Below are 24682 nucleotides of genomic sequence, written 5' to 3'. Positions count from 1 at the left end.
TTGATTCATAAAGAGCAGTTTAAATCCCATTCTTTGCAGTATGTGAAATAAATCATTTGCTACCTGCAAAATTGGAAGGGATGTGTTAGTGTTTTTACAAGAAAATACTCAAAACCTACACCTCTCTCCCTGTCTTCTTTTTTTTTTCTTCTTATTAATGAAATGTTTGTTTCCTTGGGGTTATCTGCTTTTAAAAATTAAGAGGAAAAAAGTCCATCCTAAAAAGACAGGATATATGTTAATTCTGTGAACTAAGAAGAAACTTACCAAACCAATTTTTTATCATGTAAAAAAAATCCCAAACTTGACAATGTTGTAAGTTTTTCCAGATAATCTAATTGCAATAATTTTTTAAATGGTTGCATTAAATGAGAAACCTAATTCTTAGGTTAAAAAAAAAAAGCCCATCCAAACAAACACAAAAATATGCCTTCAGAAGATAAGAGAAATCAAGTCTAAAAGAAATTACCAGATATCAGGGGAAAATATAACTAAGTTGTATATTAATATATCTGATTTTCATGCTTGTCTTATTAACTGTTAGACTTTTCAGGGTTGCATATAGCAACTGAGACATTCCACTTACAATTCTTATATTAAAGAAAACAAAAACAAAAAACAGGAATTTGAGTCCTTTACTCTCTCTTCGAAAGTTGTGAAAGTACGCCTTATTGATTTGCTTGACTACTTGCTTTCCCCACTAAGAGCTGCCATCCTGATGCTGTAATTGAGATGTGGGTACTGCATGTATTCCAGTAGTCAAACAGAATTTAATCCAGAAGCCTCCCAGACAGCCAATTAGCAGTCAGCCCACCAGTGCTTATGGGCCGATATGTGAAAAGAGGTGCATAATGGCAAACAGATCCACTTAAAAATGTTACATCTCTTTCTAGATCTCTTCAGCGAGGCATCAGTATCCCTAGGTACATTTGAAGTGTGTGAGAATTTTTTATCCTTTTTCAATTTCAGGGAGGCAAAATTCCAATCCGATGGACTGCCCCAGAAGCTATAGCTTTCCGAAAGTTTACCTCTGCTAGTGATGTCTGGAGCTATGGGATCGTGATGTGGGAGGTTGTGTCTTATGGAGAGAGACCCTACTGGGAGATGACCAACCAAGATGTAAGTATGGAACTTTTACCCTTCAAGTTTGGAATGGAATGCTTTGCTCTCTGTGTCAGGAGACTTAGAATAATTTTCATTTCTAAACATGACAGCTGCTTTAAAAAATGAAATACTTTGTTTGCACTTTGGTATGTTTTGTTGTTAAAATACCCCTTATGCAGAAGCTCAGTGAGTTAGCACAAAGGAAAGCAAATTAGTTATATAAAAGTTCAGTCCCTTGCCAGGCATTTCTAGCTGTATTGTGGTGATGCTCTACTCATTTTATGTTAGTATCATTTTTAAAGATAAGGAAAGAACTATCAAAGAATGAGTAGTGATAGGCAAGTTGTTTGTTTGTTTTTTTCTTTTTTAATAATTTGCCTATGGTAGAAGGAGCTAATACTCCGGTCCAAAAGAATGAATGATATTGCCTTAATAGTGGGTGCTCTTAGAGGATAAAAAGAAACAACCTACATTTTTTAAATTAAAAAAAAATGTATGAAGAGGTGTATTGTCTATTTAATTTGGGGGAAAACAGATTATTTTCCCCACATGGAAAAAATAATTCAAACTTAGAATAATAGAATCCTAGATTTAAAGTAACTATGAAAGAATCTTCTATTCAAGTTCAGAATTTTTTTTATGTAACACCTAACACATGGATTTTTGGTCTTTGCATTATAGCTTTTATACAGCACTTTGCATTTTCTATCACATTCAAATTTGGTATATTTCCTGTCAAATAACAACACAATTATAAAAGCAGCTAACATTTATTGAGCCCTTACTATGTGCCGTATACTACCTTAAATGCTTTCCTAATATCTTACTCTTTATCAAACTAGTATATTGAAGTCTTACCTCAATAGCATGTTTTAAAATACATTTTTCTCCAATTATTTCTTTCATCTATACCCTGTAAAATCTCCCTCTCTTATGTCTTTTGGTGTTCTTAGACAGTTGCTATATCTTTCTCGCCTCATTTTGTTGAAACAGGCCTATGCCAGTAATTAAGATTCATTTCGTATATAAATATTCAAGTCCAGTTTAGTGAAAGTCAGTACCTATGTCAAAGTGTTTTCCACAACCACAGGGCCAGCCTAACCCTCAGTACCTAAATCAAGAAGGAAGAATGGTCAGGTTTTTGTTCTTCCTTCTCCTTTGTCAAAGTCTGTGTCTGGTCTTTCCAGAATCTTCCTGGATAGAGAGAGAGAAAGGAAGAAGCAAGAGTGTTTTTGTAACATTGCACTGTTGATGCCTCCTGCTGGGCAGTAACCCAAACATTGTTCTCTACTGAGATTCATGTCTGAGCTCTTCCAAAGGCCCTTGATGAGGTCCTCCTCCCTTGAAGGTCCTTAGGAAGAAGGATGTGCTCTACCAGACTTATCCCAGTTCCTCTTACTTGCACTCCCACTCCACAGTCTTTCACGACATTGTACTCACCTCTACTAAACCTGACGGGATGCCCTACCAGTGTTTCCTGTTTTGGATACTACTGCAGGCTGTCTCAGCCAGCCTGCCTTCTTCTAATTTCACCAGGTGAGAAGCTAGGATCATATTTCAGCTTTCCCAAGGATTGCAGTTGACCTTTGAACAACGGAGGCTTAAGAGAGCCAAACCCCGCAGTCGAAAATCTGCATAGAACTTTTGACTCTCCCAAAATTTAAGTATGTATAGCCTACTGTTGACTGGAAGCTTTATTGATAACATAAACAATTAACACACATTTTTTAATGTTGTATGTATTATATACCATAGTCTTAAAATAAGCTACAAAAAAAAAAGGAAAAAGAAAATGTTAATAAAATTGTAAGGAGGAGAATATACACTTACAGTAATTATTGAAGAAAATCTGCATATAAGTGGACTTGTGCAATTCAAACCCATGTTCAAGCATCAACTGCATTTTGTAGCATTCTTCTCTGGTAACAATAGGGCTGATGGAGTATACAGCAAGACATCCAAAGTTGCTACAATTGGTTTTCTTTGTTCTACACTCACTTGATTCAAGAAGAAGGTGCTGACTTACATTTTTCTAAATTTGGGAGAACATAATATCTATTGTCCTCAACTTTATGATTTTAGGGGCAGGGCAATGATAAAAGTATCATTAAACTCTTGGCATATATTTAACAAACCATCATAAAGATATTATTATTCCTGTTTTATAGTTAAAAAACTAAGAGGGATTAAATGATTTTCTTAATGTTACAAAAAAATAATAAAAGTTATACCAGAAATTTCAACCTGGTTCTACAAAATTTTTGTATCTTACCACTACCTTGTCTCCAGTTAAATCAATGTTTACTTTTCTCTCTTTCATTTCAAACTAGAGATCCTAGATCACTCTTCTATGGGAATATAAGATATTCAATTTAACATTTAATGATTACTCTGGATTGATCTAGTCTAGACAAAGGTTAAAGCTATTTGCTACTTTCTGTTCTCCAGATAAATGCTAAATGCTAACTTGAGGGACAGAGCACTTCGTGGTTTGGCTTCTATCTTCTTTGAAGTTTCATTTCAGTGTCATTTTTTTTGTTTAAATTTTTTAAAGTATTTTATTCTGTCTTGCCAGCAAGCCTGATACCTTCACTTAAGGAAAACATTTGTCCCTTATTTATCCCTTGGTTAAGTTCTCAAAATTGAGATATTTTTAATTCCAATTGTATCATTAAGAGTTATTTGTACTTCCCTATTATGTATATAATATATATAGCATTGTCATCTACATTATTGGTAATTATACCTGAGACATTTGTTCTATCACAAGTAAAATTATAGACAAAAGTAGAACGTGATACTAGGTGAATGAATGCTCATAAGTGTTTCTGCTAAACTTGACTGGGCTTGCTCATGTGCCTTGGGGTTGGCTGGTCTATCCCGGCACACCACATGGCCTTCATCTTCCTCTGAGACCAGCAGGTGAGGCTAGGTGAACATATTTGCCAAGTGACTGAAGGGCAACAATGAGCTCAGTTGCTCCTCAGCCTAGAATATATCTGCTAAAATTCCACTTGTCAATCCCATAATCAGAGGGTTGGTCCATTACACAGATTGTCATGAGTGAACACTATAAAGTCATATGGAAAAGGATGTAGAAAATGGAGGCGTGAAGGATTTCAGACATATTTTTTTTCCTGATTTCAGCCATTTGTGAGCCTTGATACTTTTCCAGATAAATGTATTTCAAATTATTTTTAAAATGCTGATGTAACATTTTCAAGAAGTTATAAAATAAAAACTAGTATTTTGGCTTTGGCTGGGATTTCTGAGACTCTAACTGAGGTTTACAGAAAATTATTGTAGTTGCAGATCTTTCTATAATGTCTGCCTTTAATAGTATGTCCAATACATGCTTTGTATTTCCTCAGCAAGTTCATGATCATTAGTTGCATTTATTTTTTAGATATAGCACTGTTTAATATGCCTCAATTTCTACCTAAATTTGTATCCAAGAAACATGACAGATGTACCATATTTAAAAATCATGATTATTTAATATTTCCTTGGAAAAAAAAGATCACAGAACAAAGAAGAAGTACTGACTTTGGCAGTTTTGAATGATATATTTTATAATCTCTACACTCCAGATACTATCTAATTCAAAAGGGCTTTACCACCATGAAAATGTTAATTTACCAAGACATGCAGAATCATCTAAATGCCTCAAAAAAGACCTTTCACTGTGGCAGAGGGAGAGAATGCTGCAGTAGGTTTCTTTTGATTTAGGATTGCCTCTGTCATCACAGAGAAAAATCATAACAATGCATAATAAATATAAACCAGAATGACTAGGATAATTTAGTAAATACCAGACCATAAACTCTGATTTTAGCTTAGGAAGCTAAGATAATATCCTACCATCAGTAAAAGCTTCTTATTAATAACAAACACTTTAAATGTCAACATTTTCAGAAGTTTAAACACCTAAAATAAAAAGAGATTTTCATCACATTGCATTTTTATATGTAATGGCAGTTTTTCTGTTTTATTTATTGTGAAATATATGAATGTATAAGTTATGCTAAACATATATATCACAAAATGGTTTAATAACTCATTTAAGTAATGTGTTTCTCAATCTTCTCATGTTAGAATTACTTTTGCCTTTTTTTAATTTTTGAGGAGGGGAGGCCAGTTTTCTATACTGTTTCTGTTGACCACAGTTTAACCCATAAGGTACAAGAATGTATGACTCCAAAAGGGGCACATACACTCCGTCCTGGGTTTCCCTCTTCTTTCTCTATTTTGTTTCAATTTTCAGTGGTACAGAATAGATAGGTGTAGATGTTGATAATAGATATATATTATTCTTCTTATACTGGGGAAATGGTTTATGATAAAGCAAAGGGAATATTTTATAACATACAGTGCCATATAGTTAATTAAAGTATGAGAACTTTAGTTCTCCTCCAAATACTGCAAATTACCCAGATTTGACAGTGAGAAAGTTATGAAACGTTTCAGCCTCAGGGTAATGCTGTCTGTGTATTAATGAGTGTTTTGGGCCAACAAAATTGGTCTTCTAGGATAACATTGGTCCTCTATGGATAATGGTCCTCTTGAGAGCAGGTAATTATTTTAGAGATTGGTATCCTCATGGAAATTCTTACCCCTTTAGAAAAAGTGATACATAAAGAAATATCAACACTTAAGTCCAAAATTACTTTACCTGCCTTTTAAAAACAATAACAATTTTTTTAAATGTAAATTCAACAGAAAGTCATTCATCTTAGATTCTTTACTCTTGGTCAGTTTTAATGATTATAAAGGGAATGGACTTGAAGAGAGGATTTCTAAGATTTCTTTAATCTCTGCAATTCTAGTGATCTAAGATTAATGAACTAAAAAAATATACACGTAATACATATTTAGTAACTCTTGGCAATTGGGAAAATCCTAGAAAAATGTTATACATGAAACTATTTTTGTGGTAGCTGAGATTATTTATAGGAACATATTCTTAAACTCTATCACATATCAACAATAAGACTTATATGAGATTTCAAATAGAGAGCTAGCAAGATAGGTACTCACAACCCAGACAGAATTTATTCATTAAAACACCTAGCTGAAGCTCAAATTCTCCTATAAATTTCCTGCCACTTGTTATATATCCTCCACTTTCTATATCTCCTGTGATTGACAATGCACTATTTAACAAAATAATTACTTTTATATCTGGATATTATTTTTTTTCTTATGGTGCAAGAAATCTGATTCCATGGAGTAAGATCTATACCACACCTAAGCTATTTTTTGGGAGATAATTATTTCTAATTCCAGTAGTGTGGCTCAACCCATGATAGAAAGATGAATCACAGCCTCCATTCCAAAGAAATTTAACTGTGAATCTTACCCTGCTACTTCTTAGCTTTGTATATATGGGAAATAATTAACCTCTGGAAACTCAAGTGTTTCATCTGTAAAATGTATATGGTAATCCCTCTCTTGCAGTATGTGGTAAAAATAGTGTAGATACTATCTGCACAATTTGCTTCACAGTGCCTATAATATAATACTTGGGCCAGTCTAGGTCCTTCAAGAAGCCAAGAGGGAGTTAGATATGCATTAGTGGTATTAACGGGAAATGCTTGTACTGAAAAAGATGGCTAGATAAGAGGAAGGTAGGAGAGATGTCAAATTGTTATACAAGTACGGTGGAGATCAAGGAAAGATGAGCAGGTGCAAACGTGTGAGACTGAGGTGTGGTTCCAGCGAGGCTGGCAAGGCTGCCAGGGAATTTTCAAGTCAGTCTATCTTATTGTCATCGCCACATGCAGTAACTGGCTGGAGTAACCTTGCCAAGCATGGCCTTGATATAAATGTGATGATGGGTTTTGGAGGGTCTAGAGTTAAGGATTGTCGGTCAATTAGCATCCCTTAAGATGATGATTGATAGACACATTTTCAGTTGCAGCACAGACTGCCTTCTCCACACAGGTTCAGGGAGCATCAGTTCCATGGTTTTGTTGATTCTTCCTGAGAGGAAACTCAGAAGCAGTTATGGACTGCACCGTAGCTCCTATAGCTTTAGTTGATCTCAAGGCCTCACTTGGTCATTAGCCTCTCCTTTCCCATCTGAATTTCCTTCATCTATCAATTTGGCAGATAATTGTAGTTTACCTGTTAGTCTAAATCAATCCTTCCTTCTCAGGGTGAGTATTTTCAGGACACAGTTGGTATAAAAGAATAGCAAGATGGCCCCAAGTGTCTCATCCGGATCCCACACGTGTTTCTTCCTGCCCAGCTGTGTGAAAGCAGCTCTAATACCTCCTGTTGCTCAACATCAGCTGCCTTGGCTATCATGGTGATTTCCTTTCTCTTCACTTGTACCTGGGCACAAATAGTCCAGGTGCCGTGGTGGCAGCCATAACTGCTAGTTTAGTGGAACCTTTGCTGTGTTCCCTGGTCAGAGCCACTGGGAACAGTGCAGAGTATAGAAGTTTCTGATTTAATACATATACTGCATCCTAAATAATGGCACCAATTCATTTCAGAGTGTTGTCTCCAAGGTGGTGTTTCAGCTTCGCCTTTATTAGGCCTTCTAGGATGCTGTGAGTGAAGCTAGTTTCTGGATGATGAGCTATGTAGTGGTTGCTAGAACCAGCTTGTACCAGGTAGCATATTTTTACAACAACAACAACAACAACAACAAAATTTCTACTCGAATGAGATTATGTTGGTAGCTTGCAATTCATATGAAGGGAGTATTTACATTACATAAATGAGCAAATGTTATAAATATATCCCCAGCAAGAAGAGCCACTTGTTAAATATCTACCCCAGCACATTACTGAGTATGTGATACTTTCACATTTCCTTCCCTCTGAAGTGGATAACCATGCTGAGTAGTATGCTAAATAGGATTCTTTGTTTGTAGATGAAATACTACAACCTTAAAATTTTGGGTGAGGCTCTGTGAGCAGAAAAAAGCAAACACTATCAATATTAGTTATATATACCTGAAAAGCTGCACCCACTGACCCTTATATGATAGAAAGGGCTGAACAGAATTAACTTGTGACCACATGAATAGTGCCATATTGGACATTCCGTATTGAAGTTTTATGTATTAGAAGGAGAGGCAACATTATTTAAATTGTGTTTACACTATTGATTTACATGTGAAGGTCAAGAAAATTGCAGAGCTTATGTTCATATTTCAGATATAACATATCTGAACATATATGACATAGTGCCAAATTATCTATGAAAATTCTGGTTGTCTTTTTTTTTTTTCTCTTTGTTCATCTCAACCACCTAGATTTATTTTTATTTATTTTTTTACTTTTTTAAAGATTTCATTTATTTATTTATGGAGAGAGAGGAAAAGAGAAAGAAAGGGAGAAAAACATCAATGTGTGGTTGCCTCTCAGGTACCTCCGAACAGGGACCTGACCCACAACCCAAACATGTGTACTGCCTGACTGAGAATTGAACCAGTGACCTTTTGGTTTGCAGGCCAGCACTCAGTACACTGAGCCACACCAGCCAGGGTTAGATTTCTTTTTTAAAGATATACATTTAACTTTATTTATCATTATCTTTAAAGCTTGATTTTATAAAACACAAAAAGACATTTTTAAAAATTCTGTATCACCAAAACGGAAACAGCAGAAATAGAGATCAATAGCTCAGTAAGTATAAATTATATACATTAAATCAAGTGATTAGAGATTTTTTCACTATAGAAGCTATACGAATGAAATAAATGATAAAAGGACCTAATAGCAATATTTTGTTATTGTGGATTATCAGTTACTTTAGGACCCAAAACAAGGATTCTGAGTATTCAGACTTATTTTGCTGTATTTCATATATACCTATATTCTGAGTCAAACTACTTGACCAAAATGTCTGTAAATGTCTGATTACAAAGGTGTTTAGCTTTATTGCAAAAGTTGTCCCATCTAGTTACCACCTTCAAAGAAAATGAGATGACAAGCTGATGTCATCTGCTGGTTCCTTTTTGAACAGTATGCCAAAGAATTTTATCAACTCTATGGAAAGTCAAGTAGGTACTAAAAATGGAATAATTATGCACAGTACAATATAATGTTTTCTCCATCTAAAAATTAATCAGTGGAATACAACACAAACTCTACTTGACTTGGTTTCAGGAAGCACACCTATGAGAATTGCATTTTTGTTCTCAGCTCCTCTTCAGTCAAGGACAGGGATTTTGTAGGCCACCATGCTGCCTGCTTCGTGGGTGATAGTAGTGAAAGAACACAGACTTGCTCAGAATTGATAATGAACTGTGGGCCTGACTCTTCCCCTTTTTCAGGTACAGCTAAATATTTTCCTGTATAAATCAGCAGGTCAAATGAACCAGAAACTCCCAGCAGGGGCAGAAATATCACTGTAACTGTGATCTGTCCAATCACTGAGCGGATTTCATCTTGGACAGCTTTATGAGTCTTTTCTCTGGGTGTACTGTCATCTTTGGCAGGCTTGTTACACTCACTATCAAACTGCCATCTTTCAAGGACCTCACTTTCAATATTCGAGATGACTACCACCAGTTTCTGAACTGAAGGCTTCTATAACTAATTTTTTAGTTCCACAACATTATTTAGGTTAGTTCCTGAGCACTGGATCAGTAGTTACACTCAAGGCGAGTCCATATTCCTGCACTCTAGTAAAAGTTTCAGAGGGTAAATGCCACACTGATGCAAAATGCTGTTGATGTCAAATGAGAAGAACTGGCCAGTGATTTCAGTGCTCCAGCGCATGGTGATGCCTTGCTCCCACGGGAGTCAGCCCCACGGCCGCGGCCGTGCCCCCACACACAAAAACCAGCGCTGCGACCGCAGGGCTCCGATGGGCTCCACAGATACTCCAGCCACTCCTCAACCCCCTCAGTTAAAGATATAATAGTTATAACGAAGGCAATGGATATTATGACTTATTTAGTTCTACAATATAAATTTTATGATAAAATAAACAGCTTAACTTGTGCTTTGGTAGATTTCTAGTATTTTGTAAACCCCCAGAGTACTACTGCCATTCATTTATCCCCAAAATTATGAAGGAAATAGGTAAAAATGAAAAAAAAATCAAAATGTCTAATGATAAATCTAAAGTTGTAGTTCTAAATCTTTTTTAAAAATATATTTTAAAGATGAATTTAGAATTAAATCCCATGACCTAATTATCTGGGCCAAGTTTGTCCTTATCAGCAATGGAGAGTCTTACAAGTAAATTAATAAATAAAAGAACTTACGTTAGGATATGAATGCAAATGACACTTTTTATTATTTCACTTATTTATTTAATATCAACAGTGAGAATAACATTTTCTTAAAATTTAATTTTTAAAAATTTTTCTAAGTTTTTGATTACTATCTCTTATATATCTGTTGTCATATTTCTCAATATGCATGAGCTTTAAATGTATTAAATATATTAACCATATATTATACTTTTATAATATTTTCTACTAGAGTTTGCCTGTTAGTATTTTTTAATATTGCTTTTGAGTTGTTAACTAAGGTGGTAGGTGACTTTGGGGTACAGACAGTCCCTGACTTACAATGGTTCCACCTACAATTTTTCAACTTTACAATGGCCAAAAATGATACACATAACAAATTTCATGAGATATTCAATACTTTATTATAAAATAGGCTTTGTGTTATATGATTTTGCTCAACTGTAGGCTAATGTAAGTGTCCTAAACAGGTTTAAGATAGGCTAAGCCCAGCTATGATGCTCCATGGGTTAAGTGTATTAAATGCATTTTCAAAGTAAGACATTTTCAGTTTATGATGGGTTTATTGGGATATAACCCCAACATAAGTGGAGGAACATTTGTATTTTGCTCATAGCTATTCAATATTTATTTAACTATTTATTTTTAGAGTCCTTGAACCCTTTTTATTTTTCTGTCTAAGCTTAACTATTTGTGCTTCTCTGGAACCCTTATTCTATGCCTTTCCTAAGATGATATAAACTACTCGGCTTTAGGCTGTGACCAGCTTAACTGACGATGTGCACATTTGAATTATCAGCCCAAATATCTCTGGTCCTCTAGCCAGATTTCTGTATGTTGTCATATGAGTCATCCCCACTCACCTGAATTAAAACAAGCCCAAATTGTAATTGTACCTGTCAGTATTCATTACCCCATTTATGTGCTTGCCTAAATCTAATAGCCACAACCATCCAGTGTGAGAGGCCTGAACTTATTTTATCTCAAATACTTTCTCTCATCTTCCCTCAATCCCTTTGTCCTAAATATACACCAGATCTGATCTTTCATCCTCTTTCTTTCCATTTGTCGCTGTTCTTGTTGAAATGTCATTTCCTATATCATAGAAAGACTGGTTTCTTCACAATTATTCAAATTATCTTTGTAAATTTCCTCTTCTAATCATTTTACTTTTGCCATTTGTTAGATCGAATCTAAAATCTTTCTGGAAAAATGTACTTAATTTTCAATGTTCAGAAAGTATACACAAAATATTTTAAGAAATATACTCAATATTCTTGGTTTTGGGTATCACTTAAACATTTGATTTTTAATAATGTAATAAAATTTGTATTATTATATTCAGTAGCATGAACAAATGTTTTCTGGAGTTACACATTTTGATAGCATCAGCAACATTACAAATGTTTTTGAAAAAACACCTCACAATTAGACTGATATCCATACATGTAGTTACATTTAAAATCAATTTTGTTTGTAATGCCTCTGCTACAATTATTCCAAATTCCTGACAGAAATCAGTAGATGATAATAAACAGCCAGACCTAGACATTATTAAATGATACATGAGATAGTTATACTAATTTAGCCTTTGATTTATCTATCATTTACCATCCAAAAGTCTCTTTTGAAGTAAAATTGCAGTTCTTTTACTTTAAAAATGTGGTTCTGCTCATAATTTTTCATTAAAAAGACATTAACTTTTCAGGGAAATCACAAGAACATTTAATGTCTATTTGATGCCAGAATTCAATGATAAATAAAGGAGACCGTTTATTTTATGTGAATTAATTTTACAAGTCACCCTTCATCAAGATCTTAGGTAAAAATGATTGTCATTTCTTTTCTCTGTAATAATTGAAGAAAGCCTATCCTTTTATATTTATTTCTTTATGCAGTTTTATTTCACAGCAAATGGACGTAACTGGGGATTTTAGAGATAGTGAAATTAGTTGTTATTGCAAGAGTAAGAAAAAGAAAAGATGAAGATTAGAGCGAGGGTGGCGAGTTTCTCTACCATATTTGTGGTATTGGGACTGGTTCTGATTTGCTTCACACAGGTTATTAAAGCAGTAGAAGAAGGCTACCGTCTGCCAAGCCCCATGGACTGTCCTGCTGCTCTCTACCAATTAATGCTGGATTGTTGGCAGAAGGACCGAAATAGCAGGCCCAAGTTTGATGAAATCGTCAATATGCTGGACAAGCTTATACGTAACCCAAGTAGCTTGAAGACACTGGTTAATGCATCGAGCAGGTACAGTCCAGACCTGAGAGATTTTCCTGAATTTAGCTATTTGAGATTGATGCCGCCAATGTTAAATCAAATCATTCCTGTGCACGTGAACCTCTAAATCTATAACACACTTATTTGACTTTAGTTTTTTCATAAAGGTATTCTCTTACAATAAATGAAGTATGAATGATTAAATTATACTTAAAAGCATCTATATTCAATCTAATAGTATAACATGCCAGTTCAGAAAAATGTTAAGTGTAGCCAAATTCAGGTAGTATTAAAAAAAAAAAAAGCTCAAATGCATGAATTTTCATGTGTTTTGGATCCCACACAGGTGCAGACAGGGGAAAAAAAAATAACATTCTTAAAGCCATAAGGAAAAGACAATTAAGTACTGATATATTTTAAATTAGAGATATTACAAATAATTATTTTTTATTTTTTAGAATAGATTTTACAGTCTGTCATATTTTATGAATATTGACAACCTTTTAAAAACTCTTTACTCTTATCCAGTTGTATTCAGATATTTGACTAATCACATATGAGTTATTTTGTGGGGAAAAATTTATGTGGGCAAATAAGCATATTTTATCATGAATTCATTTAAATAATGTTGCATATCTATAACACACACTTTATTCATTTAACCTGAAAATTTAGAGTTATTCTCTCAAAAGATAAATCAGTTTGATTCTGTACTATAAAATTTTCCAGATTGTTATTTTCACTGGGTTTGAGGTCATTGTTTATTGTTACAAGAAAATGTGTCATGCCAGTAACTGAGTTGGCAACCTATTAGCATGAACTAAATGAGAAACAATTTTTTGATAAAGTTACATAAGTTCTATGATTCTGACATAACATTTGTTTACTAAGCAAAAATTCATTTTTAAATACAAATGAAGAATGAACCTTCAAACTCTGTCAGGGATCATTAACTTTCTGCAGTAGCAACTAGAAAATGTATCTTCTTAGCAATTATTCCTATGTTGTTCCTGAAATATCTGCTTTCATATTGTTTATTGTCTTGTAAAATATTAAACATTTCTCTTGACTACTTTTTGAATTGTTAAGTTGACACAAATGGACATAAAGTAAAGAAATAAAAAAGATTTTTATTTTCTAAATTGTGTTAATTTATATCAACATCATCATTACAGCTTGAGAGGAGTTTTTAAATATACAAAGAGTTTTCATATGTTCTTGGTGCAATATGTAGAATCAGCTTGCTAGGTTTCCTTTAAACTAATTTGGTTTAAGATTATACCACTTGCTACCCATTTTTGTTCAGCCATTTACAAAATGTGATTCTAGAGCGTATTAGTTCCTGACTTACTCTCCTCCTCTATATTCCTACCCATGCCACAAAACTTGGTGATTTCAGTAACCATGTAGATGATGTTTGAGTGTCTCTCAATACTTTAACATTTACTAATTTCATGATTTCATTTTCTAAAATACCTTGGAATCTTCTTGTCATAGTCATATGCTATATTTTGCTATTAACGATAATTGCAACTATTCCATAATCTCAACTTTAAGATCCTACTCTCCAACTGTTTCCTCCTACAATGTTTAATGGCTACAAATCATTACAAGATATCCATTTAGTCATGCAACATATATCCATGTGTCTGTTCTGTCATGCTGAGGGTTAGGTGCTGAGTATACAGCATTGAACAACAAACTGTTGTAGGAAAGAGAGATTAAACAGAATAAAAAATATTAGAAAGCAAATTTGGTTTTGGAGTGGGGCGTGAGAGTACAATTTGGGAGGATAACTAGGAGACTAGAGCAGTTGTATAGGTAAGACATGGTGATGTCTTAAACTAAAGTAGTAGCAAATGAGATAGAAATGAGTGTTCAGATGTATAATATATGGCCAGTGGAGTGGATGATGCGCACAATGATAAGTTGTGAGGGAATTGAAGAAAAGGAAGGAGCGAACTGTTGTATCATATAATCTAATGAGCACTTTAGGAAGAACTGGATGTAAAAAAGATGAACATGATTTTGGAAAGGTTGGAGTTATATTCCTATAATACACATGGAGATATGATACAGGCATATGAATATATGAGAGACCTCAACTGGAGAAAAAAATTGGGTAATAGTAGATGTTATTTGAAGCAAGAAATGGGGGGGAAATGTCTAAGCAGAATGGAGTTGTAGCCTGAGCAGAAAAGATACGGATCCAAGTTCTGGGTCCCTTCAAAGTTTAAAGTTAGGAAAGGAACGAATAACAGACAAAGGAGATTAAGGGGAAACCAAGAACATTCAATGTCATGCTGGCCAAGAAAGAGAGAATAGTGATCCAAAAAGGTTGAGAATAAAGTTAAGAGTTTGAGAGGGAGATGGTTGTAGTGGTGGTTGTCAGGTGTTTCTGAGAGGTGAGTCATCTTAGTGGAAATGTTCACAGATTTTGTGAAATAGAGGCCATTGCTCACTTCAACCAGAGCAATTTTTATATAATTTGTGTGGAAGGAACTACGCATGTGTAGTTGAAGTATAAATGGGATATAGAAGATGCAGAGAATATGAGTAGAAAGAAAGGTAGCCTATATCTTATGGTTAAAATTTACTTAAATAAACACCTATTGATGGACATTTAAATTGTTTTTAATGTTTACTGTCAGAAGCAAAAAATTTCTACATGGACTTTTTGCCATTTTCCCCAATTATTTCCTTAAAGTACATTTCCCAAAATGATTATCATCCTTTATATCATCACATTATTTTTGGTCGAAGAGTATGAATTTAGTATAGTTCAAAACATCTCATGGCTTCTTTGGTCTTAGTCAGTTTTCTTATTGTTTGGGATTATATCTTGTTTTCCAATTTCTACTACTCCTAGATGAATTGACAAGTGCCTCTAAGTGAGAAAATAAGGTAAACAATAAATTTCCTAAGAAATTAATTAAATGAGTACAAATTTCTCTAGCAAAGTCTAGAAACATTTGGCTTTGCATAAATTATACTGCATATCTATTTTAGTAGCAGTGTCCATATTATTTTTATAAACACAGCAGTAATAGGAAATAAATACATCTAAATTGCTACATGAAATTTTTAGCTAATGTTTTATATAAGAAAATTTACTTATTAAACCATTATAATTCTTCATAAACTACAGATAGAAAAAATCTGAATAGGTTGACTTTGTGTTTTGCATTCCAAAATATTTTCTTCCATGTTTGCATTTATATATTTCACCCTATCAATATTGACTATGAGCTAACGTTACAATATGATTTGTTATAAAAGAGTTAAAATGTTACTTTTAATATTTATGTTTTATGTGTTTTAGAGTATCTAATTTATTGGCAGAGCATGGCCCACTGGGATCTGGGGCCTACAGATCAGTAGGTGAATGGCTAGAAGCAATCAAAATGGGCCGGTATACAGAGATTTTCATGGAAAATGGATACAGTTCAATGGACGCTGTGGCTCAGGTGACCTTGGAGTGAGTAATTTTTCTGATAATTTTTACATAATTGCTGGGGTGAGAAAATTTGTTCAGAAACCAATCTGGATGAGGTCAAAGGAAATCAATTAACTTTTGTCCGTGTGTGGCAGCTTTCAAAGAACCTCTTCTTTTTTAGCCTGTATTGTTAACAACTGCATGATTAATGCTACTTGTTGCCAGTGTCTTTGCTTCTTTGCTTCACACAGCATTTAAATATTTGGATAATTGAAATAACAGCTCTTTCGCAAAATACTGGTATTTTATGTTGTGGAAAAGATGTTCTTTTGACAAAGTTTTTATACTGGTACCTGTGTTATATGAATGTAAATACAAAAAAAAAAAAACTGTAAGCACAATTGGTATGACTAGTCTTACATAACAACAAAACATATTCTTAAATTTCAGCTAAGATGAATACCCAGGAAAAAACATCTTAAACAAAGTTTCCCAGGCAGGAATATCACTTAATCTCTAAATGGTGCACCTTATATTCTTGCCATCCAAGGATATATTAGATCCTGCCTCTGATTTGTTATTTTGTAAAATCTCAGTGGAACCAATTGTGCCCTTTTCTGTTTGCACGTTTAAGATAAAACTATCAAATCTTACTAAATAAAAATCACTAGAGTTAAATATTAAACTCCTTAAAGTTGTAAGTTGTCTGTATTTTATTATATACTATGTATGTGTGATTATTTTAGCCTAATATTTATTTGTGAAAATTAACTGTCATTATGCTGGTTCCATCTAGATTGCATAAACATGAATAATGTTTTAACCTATGAATATAATGATAAATTACTTCAAAGTAGCTATGCGTTCAAAGGTTAAAATATTCTTGTAAGGATTAGAACATGGTAGAACATTCTAAGGTGGTAAGCCATGGTCCATATTTCATTACTTCATGTAATATGAGCACTGCGATATTCCCTTTCACCATTTGTATTATTCTGGCATTCTTTGATTCATTGAAGCCACTGCACATCCACAAAAAAAAGGTAACAGGGTACTATCATTTATCACCAATTAATGCCACATTCTCAACATTTCTCTTCCATTATACCTATAGCTAAAAGGCTCTGAAATCACCACTCAACTTGCTCTCATAATTTACTGAACCCCATTCTTACTATTCCCACCAAATCATATCTACTTGATGACATTTGCTTGGCCCATTATTTCTTTGGACACTCAAAGAACTCATTTCTGCAATATTTAAAATAGGAAACAGAAAAGTTTACCGATAATTTAAAACTATTTTTACATTATTGCTATTTAATTCTTCAGTAAAAATGGTCATTTTAATTTATTAAAGTCATTTGTCATTTTATATTAAAATGATACTGTAGGTATTTCTTCTACCCAATGTCAGATTATTTGTAAATATACAATAAAATTATTTGCATTAAACAGTGTCTCCTTTTTTTATTAAAATAGTACATAAACATATATATTTACATCTACCGCTTTTTTACTTATCCCTTCACAGAATAGTTATAACCACTAGTAATGGTTTTTGCACCAATTACCTGCTTTACTTTATCTCATTGAGGCCCCAAAGTACTATAAATATGTTTAATGATTTACAATTATGGTTTCACATTTTGTTTCTTTTATTTATTTTCTTTTGGTTTTCTTATCCCCAAACTCTCTTCATTTTGTATGTTTCTTTCAAGTTCTAATAACTTCTATCTTACAGTGGTTCTCTACTTCATTTATATTTTCCAGTGATTTTTGTCTGGTAAATTTTTTCTACTTGGTTCAATTTCTTCTCTGTATATCTATTATTTTGGTAGCTTCTTGACTCTTGCTGTAATGCATCCATAAGATATCTTTGTCTTTTAATTTATTTACCCTGGCCAGAAGTGTAAGGTGAAACTAGGAGACTTATTGACATCTTCCTCTTCAGAGAATATAGCCCCCCATAGGTCAGTTGTTTCAGATTCCTGGGGCCCATACGAACACATTTCTTGCTAGGAACTGGGCCAGCAAAGGTTAAATATCTCCAGTGAAGCTGGTTTCTTGGAGAGTGTAGCACTTCTAAATATATGTACTCTAGTTTATTGTATTTTTGACCACATTTTTTCCTATTTGGTAAGAATATATTAGTCAAATATTATGTTAAATAACACAAAATAGTGAGTAACCAGTTACATCTTTGGTCAACAATATAAAACATAAGAAAAAGATTTTCTGTGCATTTCACTTGCCCTTCACCAAAGAAATAAAAATAAAATCAGTTATTATTAAAGACATATCAAAGGAACTGGAATAGCAGCTAAAAAAAAATAAGCTTTCAAACACTTGGATAATAATTATTTTGATGCATGGTCTTTACCTATATCTAAATATTTATTCTATGGAGTATGTATAATATTATAATAAAATAAAATATTATCACCAGTGTCATTGCTGAAATAGAAACTGAAAACTGGAAAAATACATTCATACTTTTAACATGTGTTTAGAAAGAAAGGTTAATATCATTAATATAAAGCAAAAGATCAAATACATGCAATTGATGCATCAAATTTGTTCTTATAGAGGGTTTACAAAACAAAGAGTAAAGAAGTAGTTTTTTAGAACCACTTATTTAGGTAGAAAAAATTCCTTCATAAAGGTTTAACTTATTTGTTTACGATTTTTTTTTTTTTTTTTTGCCAGCACATGCATTTAGGGCTTAGTGTGAAAAGGAAAAAACAAACAGCCAAACTGAGATCTTAGAATCAAAACATGTTTAACAAAAGAAACTTTCAACCTTAGACTTTTCTGACTGCTGCTCTCTGTTTAAATGTCGTTATTCTGTGTACAGTACTCACATTGGAGTAACTGCTGTGGCAGCAATGGCACAATCTGTAGCATGGGGTGTAAATGCAGTGAGGTGGTGTAGGCGGGGGAAATGTGAGCTTGAGATGAGGTGCAAATTGAATCCAAAGATTTAAAATTAGGACAGTATTACAATTGCTTTTTCAGCTTCTGTCTGACCTGTTGTATTGTGGATGTGGATTATTCGGAAAATGAGTACAATCTAATGAATTTAAATATTATACCAATCGTGTGTAAACTGAAGACATTCCTGTTAATACCATCTATTAAAATGTCATCTTAAACTACTAAAATGAATGTTTCCCAAATCCCAAACCAAAATTTGTGCCAACTTAAAATAAATTTCTTAACTTTTTAATACAGTCATTATGCTATTTTTATACAGTTACAGTACATATAAGAATACTTAAAATTCTATGTGTTCTACATAAAAAATCTGAAACTTCTAGTCTAACCCTCACAATGTCCCATCTACAGAAGATAATGACCAGGCCATGGTCAACTCTCTTTTGCCAAATGTATATATGTTTTTCTTGTGCAGTAGCTATATCTGTGGTTATTAAGATTATTTTAAATGCACCAGACATTTTCAAACATACAAAAGAATGACCAAACTCTGGCAAAAAGAATAAACACTGAAATTGAATGAATATTAATTAATCTATCTTCTCCTTTCTTCTATCCAGCTAATGTTGATGGGGTTATGTATCAGTGAAATGGTTAAAAGGTGTGTAAAGCAGAAGGGAGAAGTCTGAGTAGAGGAATGACTCATCCACAAGGGATAAATTAAATCCTGAATAACCAAGAGTTGCTTCAGCATCAACTAGAAAACTCTTACTGTTCTCTGTGTTTCATTCTGCCATCTTAGTATGGTAACATTAGTGTTTTCATTGTTTAATTTATGGAATAATATGTGATAAAATGCAATTTGAAAAAAGCTTCTTTATATTTGAAGCTTTTCTAAAACTAGTCATGCTTTGTTGACAAAACCCAAACTATTTTTTATGTAACAATGATATTCTCATTATATTTAAATTTATAAGCCTATACTGAAATATAGTTTTCATCATTACAGTTGGCTTTGGGTACTACTTAAGATTCTATGAGATCATGATAAAATGAGCATAACATTTATAGAGGTGACAAATGTAAACCTTTTCCTAGCTATAAAATTTTCTATACATAAAACTGACATGAGTGAAATAGCACATAATTTCATTGTTTTTAAATATTTTTCAAAATTATTAGAAATAGAGCAGCAACTTTATCAACAAATGTAAAATATTTTAACTCATCGATTTCATTTTACATTATTACTGCTAAATTGATCATTTAATATGTACTCTGAGGAGTAAAATGGGAATCATTAGAAATTACAAAACTGTGAAGCAAAACTACTTAAAAGAAAATAATACATTTAACAATATAGAAATATAGTTATTTAAACTTTACGGGAAACATTTTTCTAACACCATTTTAATTCTTATTTGTAATATCATTATAAATATCATCACAAATATAATTACAAAGCACTGAACCAGAGTCTATTTTTTGTTGTTATTTTTCAGAGAATGAAGTTATATTTAAAATAACAATAAATTAAAACAGTGGAAATACAAATAAGTCAAATCAATGATTTGATATCATTTAAACAAAACAACAAAGAGTTGGAATATGGAAAACACACATACAAACATGCTTACACAGATGCTCATGTGTCAAAATTGAGGTTTTGGTATTGTGTATGCAAAAATCCATGCTTTTCCAGTAGGAAAACCTGTAAGTTATTTTTTTCAGGTCTTGCGGAACACTAAAATGATTATTTTTTAAAAGCTCTTTCCTAATAATTGGATCACGCATATGGATTGTACAATAGAGTACATATACTTTACATCAGTATTTTTGAACCTGGGTCTGTAAAGCCTATGATAAAACATGTCTTAGAACTTCATTTCAAATATTAGTATTTAAATTTTCCATTAGAGATTGATTGTTTTAGGTTAAGAAATGTTAGTTCTTTTTTTCCTAACTTAGATCCAAAATATGCTAGTGAGCACCCATGAATATCTACATCTACAAAAATCTTCATGATTCACAAGTTACATGTGAAGACATGAAAATATTGCTTAGTTCATAACTGAAATGTCCATGAAGTATAGATGGTTACCGCAACCTCAGACAAAGAAGTATGTGTTCAGTTTCCTTCATTAATGATCTTCTTTCTTTTTTATTTTCACGTATTTGATGTTAGATCTACACAGTTCTCATCTTACAGATGAATAAATAATTGCATGCAATTTGGAGTACTTTGCTCAAAATCATGTCCCAGAATAATGATAAATAAAAGGAGTATGAACTTCGGTGACAGGTTTCCAGTCAGTTCTACCTCTGCTACCCACTGGCTGTGTTATCTAACTAGCCAATTAATTAAAATTTTCTAAGACTTTGTTTCCTTATCCATAAAAGGAAGTTAGCAAAAACTTCATCATAGGGGTATATATAGGAATAAGTTATCTTAATTGTCACCTCTTATTTTTATATTTAGTGCAGTGGTTTTCAACAAGGGGAGATTTTGCCACTCAGGGGACATATAACAATGTCTGGAGACATTTTATCTTGTCACAACAAAGGGTAAGAGGTGGTACAGATATTCTGGCATTTAGTGGGGAGAGGCCACAGATGCTGCTAGATATTCTACAATGTATAAGATAGCGCCTCCAACAAAGAACTGTTCAGCCTGTAATGTTAACAGGGGTGAGGCTGAGAAACTCTGATTTAATTTGTAAGAAACAAGATTAAACTCAAACATCTTATTTCTATATTAGTCTGTAGCTACCTATTGTATAATCTATTTTATAACTAACAAGAGTGAATTTGTTTCAAAGAGAGTTTTCCTGGTTTTTAAGTTTTACTGATGATTGTCTTCTATGCTTACCATTATTATTATTTTATATTGTACTCCGGTGTTTTGTAGCTATGATAATTTCTAACTTTAATGTTTAATAGTCATATTCTAAGAAATATTTGTCCACCAAAAATATCACTTGTTTCTTTTTTGATTCTTGCCATTTGCTAAATCTCTCATAAGAAATTAAAATTAAAATAAAAACATAAAGAGAAAGAGAAACCCAAAATATTATTTAAAAAGCAATTATTTCTAATACTAATGCATATGGAGCTTAAGTACCCATTTTTTAAAATTATATCCTCTAATAATTAAGATGTGCCTTTGAGTTTCCAAAACTATTCAATTTTATATATAAGGATTCTAATGTCTTTTTATTTAATTTCATGAACTTCTAAGACAATTTGAAGTTAATACATTTACTGAATGCCAAAACACATTATACTTTTAGCATAATGTGTTTATTAAAGTAATTATCTAAGAAATCTAACAGAAAAACTTTGTTATTTAAGAATGTTGAATTGTTCATGGTCATTTTTTCCTATAATTAGTGTTATTTGCCAAACACACATGAATCATTATATTTGTCAAGTATGTACTTGAAGGGAGTAGAATTTCTGGATACCCTAGAAAATAACATTTTAAAACCATGGGCACTAGCCTGGAGCTCCATACAACGTTGTTAGCTTTAAAATATAAACATCTGTAATGTTCTTTTGGATAACAAACTTGTTTAAAAGAAACAGAGTGGAAGTGTCTTGGTTGAAAAAAACTTTCTGACAGGGTGCAATCTTCGGAAAGCTCTAAATGCCAATAGAGCCCAAATATTATTTGGCAAAGGAATCAAGTTCTGGTACTTTGGGTTCCAAATAAAGAATAAAGTATTTGGAAGTATTATAAAAAAAATGTAGAGCTGACTATCTCCTATAGATATAGCAATATCTATAAAATTACATAAAATGATTGTACTGACTGAATCATTTGAAAAGTTTAGTCTTCAACTGCTTAGTTGTGATTTTTTGAAAGTATACATTATACTTACTACATTTAGCAAAATTAGAACACATTCATATTTTAGGTCCACATTTTCAAAATGATTCAATGACATTGTATCCTTTAACTTACATATCTATAGTAAGCATGTGCAAATTTGTTTTTCACCATTCTGTAATACCAACATAGTGATGTCTAAAGTATATATTATGGGGACAAATATATATTATGTCACTCCTCATTATAAATGATTTCTTGGACCGCAAACAAATCTTCAAGGTACGATTCTGGAGCCTGCCTTTGAAAATTGGACCCCGTATATCTTTATTGGGACTGTAATCGAATTAGTTTTCGTGAAATGTTTGCCACATTGCCAGCGTGAAATATTGAGGTGTGCTACAAATTCAATCAATACATATACATCCAATGTGTGCTTTCTTCATGCAGGGATTTGAGACGGCTTGGAGTGACTCTTGTCGGTCACCAGAAGAAGATCATGAACAGCCTTCAAGAAATGAAGGTGCAGCTGGTAAATGGGATGGTGCCATTGTAACTTCATTTTAATGTCACTTCATTGAATGAATGATTCTGCACTTTGTAAACAAGCCCTGAGATTTATTTTAACAAAAAAAACCAAAAACAAAAAAGAGGAAAAAGGGAAAACTCAGTGATTTCTAAACCTTTTGAGAGCATTTCTTTCAGCCACAGAATTTGTAAACAGTGTTTTACTAAAATCTCCTTAGCTTCCTCTCAGTGTCTTCAGTTTTTTATGAAACAAATATGACCTCCTTGGAATAACAGCATGAGGTTAAACATTATCTTATCTCACAGGAACAAAATCCTTCCCACTACTTCTACAAAATTTTATACATGAAATATTTAATTATAAACAGCACCTTTATAGACTGAACTAAGGCAGCACCTTTCAAAACTTCCAAGAATCTACTTGAAAGGAAAGTTTTATAGTCATGTGTGGGCTAATAAAAGCTGCAATTTACCGAAGTTTACTTCACGTCTTATTTGTCTACATAAGTGTATTGAAGAGCAATATGGCTAGATAATTTCTTAATAGGTAACTTCTTTTGTAATTTTAAAGTGCTGTTACACAGCGTTAAGTTATAGAAACTAGTATATAAACATATTGCTTGATCAAGGATAAGTATAATACAGGGTGTATATTTATTTTTCTGTGTTATAAAATTTACTTTTAGTTTTTCTTCTAGAAACTATTAGGTAATAAATGTGTATATACTGTATAATTTGCTGTATACCCAGGAATCAATTTAAGTTGGAATTCTGTGTGTATTTGCTTGCACACGTGTGCATTACCATTCTGCTTGCATTTTTAATAGTTTTAATTTTAGCAATGTACAAGAATAAGTGTTCCAGAGTAGAATATGAATTGGAGAAATAGGGACGGAGTAAAACAAAATTAAACACAAGTTCATGTCTTTTTTTTTTTCTCTCTTATTTCCAAAAGCTACTAAATCTCCTTATTCACTAACAGGAAATGTCTATAAGATGAAATCCCTTTTGGCTTTAAAAAAAACACTTCGTGAGATCTGTTAGAATGCAGTTCTTCTAGCCATTAATCTTGCACCTCTGTAAGAAACTTCACCTTTCTGAGTCCCAGAAAATATCTTGTCAGGCAACATTGACACCGAAGGGCACATTTACAGCAGGATGTGGAAGGATTTAACTGTGCAGGGTTCTGTTAACATTGTTAAATCCAGGCACATAGCACTAAGCATCACCCCTAAGTGTTAATCCTTTTTAACCATTTCTCTTGTGGTTCAGCTCTAGAAGTTTTGATATTAAGGCAGCAATGAAACGATGACAGAGGTGTATATATTGCCCTCAGAATTTTATCTATTTTAAGATGACATTTTTTTTTTGTCGATAGTTGTCTATGCATTTGGAAATTTCATCTTA

At 32.8% G+C, this 24682-nt stretch overlaps 1 protein-coding gene across 2 annotated transcripts in view; it reads left to right on the top strand.

Moving 5' to 3' along the window:
• EPHA5 (EPH receptor A5) overlaps window positions 1–23395 on the top strand; it is a 329941-nt gene extending 306546 nt beyond the window's left edge. Inside the window, exons 15-18 of one of the 2 annotated variants that reach the window (XM_054566806.1) lie at window positions 970–1119; window positions 12382–12575; window positions 15868–16023; window positions 23198–23395. In XM_054566806.1, coding sequence (XP_054422781.1) covers window positions 970–1119; window positions 12382–12575; window positions 15868–16023; window positions 23198–23303 — 606 coding nt within the window. In that variant the 3' untranslated portion in view covers window positions 23304–23395. Of the gene's footprint in view, window positions 1–969; window positions 1120–12381; window positions 12576–15867; window positions 16028–23197 lie in introns of those variants that run through there. The other variant, XM_054566807.1, reaches the window with a different exon arrangement.
• Window positions 23396–24682: the final 1287 nt, after the last annotated feature.

Source organism: Pteronotus mesoamericanus, unplaced genomic scaffold (genome assembly GCF_021234165.1).
Source record: "Pteronotus mesoamericanus isolate MK-2021 breed Mesoamerican mustached bat unplaced genomic scaffold, CSHL_Meso_final contig_180, whole genome shotgun sequence".
Lineage (NCBI taxonomy): Eukaryota > Metazoa > Chordata > Mammalia > Chiroptera > Mormoopidae > Pteronotus > Pteronotus mesoamericanus.
Note: the sequence above shows the minus strand (reverse complement) of the source record. Positions and strands in the feature narration are given on the sequence as shown.